This window comes from Podarcis bocagei (genome assembly GCF_964188305.1).
Source record: "Podarcis bocagei genome assembly, chromosome: 14".
In the NCBI taxonomy this organism is placed as follows: Eukaryota; Metazoa; Chordata; class Lepidosauria; order Squamata; family Lacertidae; genus Podarcis; species Podarcis bocagei.
In genome coordinates, this window is record NC_138139.1 from 30,093,163 (window position 1) to 30,103,191 (window position 10,029).

General features: G+C 52.9%; 1 protein-coding gene across 1 annotated transcript; it reads right to left on the bottom strand.

Moving 5' to 3' along the window:
* Positions 1-186: 186 nt before the first annotated feature.
* CKMT1B (creatine kinase, mitochondrial 1B) lies at positions 187-10,029 on the bottom strand. Its single transcript, XM_081170973.1, has 9 exons — positions 9,731-10,029; positions 7,297-7,495; positions 7,111-7,206; positions 4,688-4,909; positions 2,492-2,577; positions 1,465-1,588; positions 1,097-1,231; positions 729-854; positions 187-416 (listed from the first exon to the last, which is right to left on the bottom strand). The coding sequence occupies exons 1-9, from the start codon at positions 9,883-9,885 to the stop codon at positions 300-302; spliced, it is 1,260 nt and encodes a 419-aa protein (XP_081027099.1). The 5' UTR covers positions 9,886-10,029; the 3' UTR covers positions 187-299.

The window sequence follows — 10,029 nt, forward strand, 5'->3', positions numbered from 1 at the left end:
GACCAGTGTGACCACCTGTCTCAGAACTGTCGACACGGACTGGCAGCATCTCTGCAGGATAATTTTGACTGGGGATTGAACCCTGGGTCTTCTGCATGCTGGGCAGGTGCCTTGGCCCTGTCTGGCCTGGGGCCCCTTCCTCCCCCCTGCCCTCCAAGTGGTACAAATCTCAGCCAGAGACAGGAGAATGTTACAGCAGCCAGAGTTTTATGGGGTTTGGTGCAGTGCATCGTGTGCCTCCTGCCCACACAGGACTTCTGCCCACTGGTGTCTGCAAAGAGCCCTGGGCTGAACTGGGCTCAGCTGCGGAACTGGGCCACAGGCGAAGGGATGCGGATGTCCTGGCCCCGCTCCAGGCGCCGTTCGCAGTCAATCAGGTAGTTGACACCGTCAATCACTAGCTGCACCAGCTCCACCTGGCAGGGGCAGGAACAGAACAAGCCAAGCTGGAGAGGGCAGCTCAAAGGAGACCCACCATGGGCCTTTGAGGCACTGGTTGTTGCTGCCACCCCACATCCATGGCTCAGCCCTGTTGCTCCACCGAGTTCCTTCTCCTCCCCCAGCAAGCTGCAAAGGGAATGAGGGCCTTCCTTGCAATCTCCCTTGCCACATGGACATCCCGCTTCATGCTCCCCTCCCTCCACCCAGGATGGCAAGGATGCTCGAGTGCCAGACCCTCTACACTCCACGCTTTGCACCCAGCAAAGCTGACTCTCCTCCCCAGTTACCTCTGATTTGCCCAGGCGATCCAGGTTGGAAATATCAAAGGTGCCCCCCGTGGCGGCTGTGTCCACACCACCTGTGCCACGTTTCTGCAGCCTCAGGTTCTCCAGGATCTTTGAGAAGCGGCTATCCTGCAGAGGGGGTTGCAGGTAGAAGTCAGTGCGGCAAAGTATTTGGGGTTTACAGAACTGTGACTGTGGGGTGGGGAAGCGTTAGCTTGAGGCTACTGGGGGCAGTCTACGGTGAGGACTAGATACCTGAAAGGGAGAGTCCTGCTTGGAGTTTCAAACATCCTGTGGGGAAGGAACTGTTGGGGGCCTCAGCCCAGGAGCATCACGCTGTATAGGACCCCTCCACCCACCCCAGGCTTTACCTTGCTCAGCAGCGGCAGCTTGATGTGCACCCCAGCACGCAGTCCAGTGCCCAGGTTGGAGGGGCACGTCAGGATGTAGCCCAGCCTCTCGTTCCACATGAACTCCCAGCCCCTTTCCTGGATCAGGCGCTCCACCTGTATGCAGGGGAAGCAGGCAGAAGTCAAGGACAGCACTCCCTGAGACTGGGCCCCTTCTCCGGGCCAGCTCAACCCTTGGAGCAGAGCCTTCCTCCTGCCTTGCGATGTGGCCCAGGACCAGATCCACGGTGGCCTGAGCTTTACTAATCAGGATGCTGCCACCATGTTCAGCTGAACCTGAGATGCCTTGGGCAGGGTGGGGCTATGGGGCCAGAGGACTTGCTGCTCACCTCCTTCAAGCCCCGGCAGAACCTCTCAAATACTCTCTTCATGTTGCCTCCTTTCTCCATGGAAATGACACGGGTGTGGTCCTCCTCATTGACCCAGACCAGGAAGGTTTTCTCATGGTTGTGCCTGAAGAGAGGGATTGGCAGTTACTGGGGTGGGGTGGGAATGTGCCAGGCTAGACACTGCCTGGGCTTGATTGGAATCAGGGCTGGCCAGAGGCGGAGCTGGCTGCTCTGGTACCCAGAGCGGCGCACATGTTGTGCACCCAGGGGCAAGGCTAGCCACCCACTGGGGTGGGGCTAGGGTCCTGGGGGGAGGGGTGCCACATGCAGCAAACGTCCCAGGGGCGTGACGTGGCAATGTCACCCCCCTCAGGGATGACACCTGGGGCAGACCAAACCCCCGCACCCCCTTCCTCCGCCAGTGGGGCCGGCCCACACATGAGGCAAAATGAGGCAACTGCCGCAGGTGGCGATTCACTGGGGCAGCAGATCCTGATGTAGATCTTCCACCTCCCTTTCTTCCCTAGTGGGGGGTGGATGCTGTTTGGGGGTCTACCTTAGGTGCCAAAAGTTCTTGGCCTGGCCCTGACTGGACGTGTCTCCCTGACCTGTGCCAAGCAGGGGTTTGAACCAGATGATGCTTGGGGATCCTTCTAACTCTATGATTGTTAGCTCTTGCTTTGCCCTTCATAAGTCTGGGCTTCCGGAGTGACCCGCTTCCTGCTTGAGATGCAGCCTTCCTCTCCAAGGCCATCTCTCTCCAGGTCAGCAGGTGAATATGCGGAAGAAGGGGCCCCCTTCAATAGACCTTCTTGAGAAGTAGGCACTCCCCCTCTGCCCCCTGCTTTTCATTTCATTTCTAAAAGATTAAAGGGGGAGCATTTGAGTTTCAAGAAAGGCATGTCAGCTGCTGGGGACAGAGCTATTGATCTGAGTGACTGGGGGGGGTGCCTGCCTCTCAAGAGGGTCTATGGCTGGCTGCCCACCCACTCTGTACCATACCAGAAGAAGAAGCCAGAAGCCATACCAGATTCCTCGGGCATCAGGCCAGTCACGAGCCATGCCTGCAGCTGTCAGCAGAGGGGAGACAGGTTTGTCAAATAGGAAGTGATCCTGGGAAGGAGAAGAGGTGATGATGAGCTGGGGTTTTGCTAGGACCCACCCAACTGGGCAGGCAGGAACTAGGAATTATGGCCAGGGTCAACCTGAGATGTGGGGCAGTGCCTAGGGATGTTCTCCTGAGGACACCTGAGGGGGGATGTGAGGGTGCAGCTGCCGCTGACTAGAGAGGGAGGCAATCAGCACAGCAGCAGTTCCAGTCCCAGGGGAAACAAGAACATCAGAAGAGCCTGCTCTATCAGGCCCATCTAGTCCAGCATCTTGCTCTCACAGTGGCTACTCAGATGCCCATGGGAAACCTGCAAGCAGGATTTGAGCACAAGAGCAACTCTCCGCTCCTGTGGTTTCCAGCAGCTGGTCTTCAAAAGCATGTCTGCCTCCAACTGTGGAGGCTGAGTATAGCCATCATGGCTAGTAGCCATCAATAGTCTTACATGAAATGAATGGCATGCCTTGCCATGCTACACCAAAAGAGGCAGTAACAGGCTCCCAGCAAGAAGGGAGAGCAGTCTAAGGCCAGGCTGCCTTTGGGCTGCCCAGCCCAGTCCTGCCCACTAAGAAGAGCTTGGGTGACAGTCCACACACAAGCAGGCCCTGATTCTGCACGCTAGTGTTACCAGAAAATTGGAAAGGGGGTGAGAGACCTTCCCCCCACCACAAGTCAAAGGCAGAGACAACAAGCCTCCATTACCAAATGAAGCACTGATAAATGTATCTATGTACTGGCTCAATGGGAAAACTTTAGAAATTCATATGTTGTCGGAGCCAGCCGTTACAAAATGGTGCTGTTTAGCATAAAATAAAGACACAGAGAGCCAGCAATATTTTCAGGATGGTATGAGCAGCTCCTTTCGAACGTCTCCCTCCCTCCGGTAATTTTTTTAAATCCTTTTTCTCTCTCCAGCCGCATGGCCGTTTGCCAATGTCTCACGTTACCTCATCTGGTCAAGGCTTTTATTACGCCCATCACCATATAGGGTCATCACTGCCCAGAGGAAACACAACTCCATTTAAGGTCAATACATTCCAATACATTGTAACGCTCAGAGTGCTGGTCAGCCGAGGTCAGGGGGCACCCTGCAATATTACAAGCCTTTACCGTGGCTTTATGACTCCCACAATATGTGATGGATATACACCATTCCAATGTTGTTCTACTCAGAAAGAAAATGGCTAATAGGAGAGGAGCTTGGGACATAGGTAGGGGCAGCTGTAATCCCTGAAGCATGAGACCACGCACTCAGTAGCCCCACTGCCTGGGGGTTGATAATCGCTGGCATCCTGGCACCTGAGTGCTGGACAAGTCATTCCAAGAACAATCGCAAACACAACTTCAGTGGCTTGGGGTCTCGGTCAAGATAACGGACGTGCTTAACTTGGCTGGAAAAATGTAAATACCCTTGTTTCACCTAAAAATTGGGAGGTGGAGGTCATGTGAGGGACAGGACAAGCCTGGTGCTCGGGTTTCGGCCAGGAGACCCGTCCCAATTTATGACGTAGTTATGACAAATGTATGATGTTTTACTAATGGTGTTATGGGTAATTTGGGAAACTTATAAAAAAAGGAGCCATCCTTTGTTCGGAGCTTCTCTCTGCTTCTTCTATGTGGCAATTTGAAGTCTTGTTGAAACAATAAAGATCAGGCCTACTGGCCGCTGTTTTGCTTCTATCTCCTGGCTGAAGTCTCTTGCTTGTGACCCCGACCTGAACCTATGGAAGTCAAGGTTAGGCAATTGTGGGGTGCTCCAATGTCTCCCTTTTACACTAGGGCTGGGCAAAATCTGGTTTTCGACATGGTGATATATCACCAGCTAAACCGCAATATACTGATATATCATGATGTCTGAAATAAGGATGGAGCAATGTAGAGACATTGGCTGGTGTCACGGTTTTCCCTGCATCATGATTTTTGCATAGTGCACACATACACACACATATCATGATTTACAATATATTGCCAGGTCAAAAACTATGAAACCGATAACCACAATATGGACTGCAAACTGGTTTTGGACGATATGTTGATATATCGCTCAGCCCTCGTGCACACCCACCAACCCACAAATGCACCCCACCCCGGCCACTGGGCTTCCCCACCACTCACATCAATGAGCTGCTGCTGCTCCTTGTCCGTCATCTCACTGAGGCGGTAATATTTGCCAGCCAGGTCTCCACTCAGGCCAGCCAGGGCTTCTGCCGTGACCCTCTCCACCTCTCGGCGCTCGGCCCGGCTGCAAGCTGGAGGCAAGCTGAGACCCCGGATGCTGCGGCCCGTCCGCACTCGTGAGGACAGCACGTAGCGCTCATCAAAGTGGCCTGCCTTGATCTGCGGGAGAAGATGTACCCCAAGGAAGCGGGATGCAAAAGGCAGTTAATCACCAGGGGGTGACACATGTGGGATGGGGATGATATAAAGGACAGGACCTTTGTTGCCTCTGGGAGCTCAGGGGTCTTGTTTTGATTATTTTGTTTTGATTTATATTGTTTTGATTATTTTGGCTTTTTTTTGTTTTTGCTCCTGAATTTTAATTTTGTTCAAATTTGGAAATTTTAAGATTGATTTTTAATTGTTTTAATGGAAGGAGGGAATTTAGTTGAGGCAGAAGGCCCCAGACTACCCAAGCTCAAGCAGGATAATTTCTTACACTGGAAGAGGTGTTTAGAGATATGGCTGGACTTGAAAGGAGTTCTGGTCTGCATTGGAAATCAGAATTCTACTGGCACCACTGCAGAAGAGAGAGCCTTAATTAGAGCATGGGAGCAGCAAAATAAATTGGCAATATCTATAGTCACGGACAGCATTTCAGTTGCATGGATGGTCCGTGCTAAGGAGATCCTGCAGCTCAAGTGACTGATAATTTGGAACTGGTATATGGGTACACAAGTAAATATTCCCATAGAACATGGATGAGAGATTTGTTTAAACTAAAGCTAGAATCCAGGAGGGACTGTAGCAACCATGCAACACAATTTATTGCCATTTTTTGGGAAACTGGAGATTGCTGGTCTGAAGACAGAGGGTGATTTGAAAGTTTGTTATTTATTGGGATCACTAGGATCTAAATTTGATGCTTTTGCGACTCTCATGGATGTAGCACAAAATTTAACAAATTAGCCGTCTGAGAGAGGAGTGTACAGAAAGGAGAGGAAAAAAACTTTGTCACAGAAGATTTGGCCACAGAGACATCAAAGCCATTATGGATTTGCAGAGCAAGGAGCTTGCAAGAGGAGTAAAGGTAACTCAGGATGCCTCAAACACAGCAAAGTGCATAAGTTGCATCACTGAGAAGAGTGTTAAGCCTTCATTTCCTCTATGTACTGAACAGATAAGCACCAGGGTGCTTGATGTTGTTTATAGTGATGGATGCAGTACTTCCTTCCTGCCTGAGCTCACCCTCTCTTTCAAGTCAGAGATGTGAGTCCAGACTCCAATTAAAAACTATTTTTTTTAACTAAGAAGGTTTTTTATTACCTGAATACAACTTTGATGTATTTGCTGCCTGCATTGAAATGTAAGTAAACCTTATGTTTATCTTACTAAAATGTGTGGTTCATTTGTAGCAATGAGGACAAAGAGGGGAAAGGTCAGCAGACCACAAATAAACAGAGAAAACAGATGCAATTGCCTAATTCCTAGCTTTCAGTAAACTGCAAAAGCATAAGTTTTCTTACTCTGCTAAAAGGGTTTTACAGCCTGTTTACTTTCACATTTCTCCCACACACGTGGGACAGGAGGTTTAAATCTTAATTTACATAGTTAATCCTTAATCCATCTCCATCAGGATGCAGGGGGCAAGACAAGGGATCTTGGCAAGTTTTGATAGGAGTAAACTGTCTCTTCTAGTTTCCCAGGGAGAAACCTGGCCTTCTTCCCACTTCCTAGAATGAAAATTTTGGTTTCCTCTTGAAGCGAATTGGTAACATTTGGTCCTGAGCTGATGGTTAACTGGGGCTTTAATGTTGCCTTTCCTCAATTTGATGTTGTTTTGTGTTTTATACTGATTGCTTTTCACTGTTTTATGCAACTTGGAAAAACATACACACACTCAGAGGGCTTTTTTTCAACAGGAACTGCAATTCTAAGAGAATAAGGGAGGCATTTATGGTGAGTTCCGGCACTTCTTTTTCTAGAAAAATAGCACTGTGTGCGTGCATGTATGTACACGGTATGTACCTGGTTTTCGAATGTAATTGTTCCGGAAGACCCTTTGACTTCCGAAACGTTCGAAAACCAAGGATCAATGGGTGGTCGGCAAAATCCATTAAAAAAATGGAAAAACACGTAGCAGAAGCTGTTCAACATGCGAGGTGTGTTCGAAAACAGAAGCAATTGCTTCCAGGTTTTCAGTGTTTGGGTTCCAAATCGTTCAGCTTCTGAGACGCTCGAAAAACGAGGTTCCACTGTATATGTGTGTGTATACACACACACACACACACACACACACACACACAGATATACATATACATATGAGAGAGACTTTGCAGTGACCCTTGGGCAAGGGCTCCTTCCTGGGGTGCTGAGCATACCTTACTGGAGTCCAAGTCCGTGGGATGCTTCATAGTGCGGGGGTTGTAGCCATTGTGGCGCTCCTCAATCACTGGGTCGAAAAGACCTGCAAAGACCTAGAGCCACAAGGATGGGGCTGGGGTTAATGGCAAGCTAAAGGGAGCCCAGGTGGGTGGGTGGGTGAGAAGGGCTGCTTGGGGACTAACCTCATAAGACTCCTCATCCCCTGCTACCATGCCTACAGTCTTGATGAAGGGGTGCCCAGGGTTGTCCACGCCGGTCTGGATGCACTGGTCCAGGGTCCAACCGGTGGGGGTGGCCTTGTCACAGAGCTGGGCGTAGATGGTTGGTGTCAAGTTGCTGGCCATGCAGTTGTTGTGCTTCCGCAGGTCAGGGTACTCAGCACTGCGCCGGGGTGGGGGGAGGGGACAGGATGTGGGATAGAATTAACATACTGCAGGCAGTGGGGCACCCATTGCTTCTTTGGCTTTTGTTGCAGGCTTCCCCTTTCCTCTGAGAGGGTTTTGTATAGAAGGAGGCAGCCTGAGAGCCATTTATAAATGTAGGAGGAGGAGGATCCCCTGAGCAGTAGCCTCCACATTTGCTCTGAAATTTCCTGTAAGTGAAATTTTGTGGCCACACTTTTACATCCTTTCAAGGAAATGCACTCTGCATGTGCCCAGATGTACCAATGTATTTATAATTTATTTCACATGTACCACAGCTGAGTCCTGATACAGGGAAAAAGATCTGACTTGTTGTGTTGTGGGTCCTTCCTGCCCCCTTTGTCCCCACCACCACCCTTCAGTGAGAAGGGTGGGAGAGAGGGAAGCTCACTTGCTTCTGGGCTTCCAGGACTCCACCCCGCACAAGCTGCGATATTTCTCTTGTTTAGCTCTGGTTTCTAGTCATGGATTTCATCTCTGGTGGGAGCCTGTCTGAGCTTTGCGTTTTTAACTGCGTTGAGGCAGTTTGGGAACCAACTTGCAGGAGGCTCGGCTGCTCTCCACTCCTGGCGCCCCTGCTTCACCTATTACCTCCCACGCAGAGCCTACCAACAGCCCCTGCAGGTGATGGGGCGTGGATGCTGGACCTCAATATGGAGCAGCTGAGAGGGCCTGACCCCAAAAGGCAGCCGCAGCAACCAGTGAGCAGAGCAGGAGGCGCGCGGGGGACTTTATTGCATTAAGAAGACTCTTAATCCGCTTAGAGCGGCCGTCTCCTGACCTCGTTCCCAGTTTAGAGGGGCTTTGTGGTTTTCCTGGCCTTCCCTGGAGTTGCGAGGGGGCGGGGAGGGTGAGAGGCTGGAGCAGCTGAGCGAGGGAAATTTCCCTCTCCCAGGCTTAGAGAGCTGAAGGAGGCCCCGCTTGAGCCCAGAGGGGCGCACTGCAGCCCCCGCAGCTGTGAGTGACCCGATCCTTCTTCGCGAGCTCATCGCAGTCAGTGCGGGATGCCCTCTTTTCTTGGCAGTGACCGGGAAAAGAGCTGCATGACAGGCAGGAGTTCAGCAGGTGTATTTTTCCTCCTTGGTGCCTGTGCATTGGCTGGCCTATAGGGGGCAAGGGAAGCAGTCGGGACGGTTGCGGAGAAGTCCCAATTCTCCTCCCTGGAGGCCCAATTCTCGGGAGCACTGGGGGAGCGAGCAACCGGCGCACCAGTCTCCCGCAAACGTAATAGGCAGCAGCCGAAAGGCTCCTCTCATTCTGCTGGTGACATTGAGATCTCGGCGTCCTCCTGTGGGAAGGGTGTCCCTGGGGCCACTCCTCCCCCACCGCACCGCTTGCAGGAGCAGCTTCTCCGGCCTCCTGTGCGGAAGAGTAGCAAGCCTGGAGGTGTGTTGCCCAGAGGGGTAGATATTTCCGAGCGGGGCTGGCACTATTTTTTCGGTGCTGAGGACTGGGACGAAAGGGGGGACCCTGGATGACAAAGCTGTCTCTGGGCGCTAGAGAAAGCTCCACCGGGTTCTTTCGGTCCGGCAAGGAGGAGGACCAAGCAGAACCGGCCCCGCTGCAGCCCAGCCAGAGGCAAGGAAGGGGAGAGTGTTCCAGAGCATGTGTAGAGCACCTTGCCCTTAGGGGATGTGCCCAACAAGCCCCTTGAGACAGCTCTTCCTCTGTGGCTCTTCCCGCCCCAGCCCCTCCTCCCGCCAATGCCGCAATCTCGGGCTCTGGGCCTCCTCCTGGGAGTGAACAACCATAGACCACGCGTCTGGATTTAGACCAAGCCCGGGTCGGCGGCTCAGTTAGGCTCGCATTGGCTCAGGACCACCACTGAACCGAGGGATAGTCCCGCCTCTGGCTCGCTCACGGCGGACAGGCAGAGCGTCCGGACTACGGCTTGCTCGGATCAAATCACCAGTCTCTAGCCACTAAACCAGACTGCCTCAATGCTGCAGTGCTAGAGAAAAGGTGGGGTGGGGAGGCGCCCTGTTTGTCGCCTCTTCCTACATATTGCAGGTGACTGGGGAGGGAGCTGGTGTGGGGCTCCCCCTGCCCTGGCTCTTCCCGCGGCCCCTTGACCGCGAGCGGACCCAGCGCCATCCGCGTCGGAATGTCCCCGTCCTCCCTTCCCGACCGCTCAGTTCCCTGAAGGCATCTCTCCGTGTGTGAGTGTGTGCAAGGGCTGCCTGAGGAGCCATACCTAGCCGGGTAGCGGCGCCGGTTGGCCACCGCGGCGCCCACGGAGTCCCGGGAGAGGAGGAAGCCAGCGGCGGCGAGTGAGCCGGCTGCGCCCGCCAAGGCTAGGAGGCCGGCGGATCTTCGGGCCGAGACGATGCGGGCGAAGGTGCTGGCCATGGCGACGGCGAGGCCGAGCGAGCAAGCGAGCGAGAGAGCTGAGCAGGCAGGCAGGCAGGCAGGCAGGCAGGGAGTGCGCACAGTGAGGCGGGCGGGGACGTGCGGCGAATGGCAATGGTTCGCGGGGGAGGGGAGCGCGGAGAT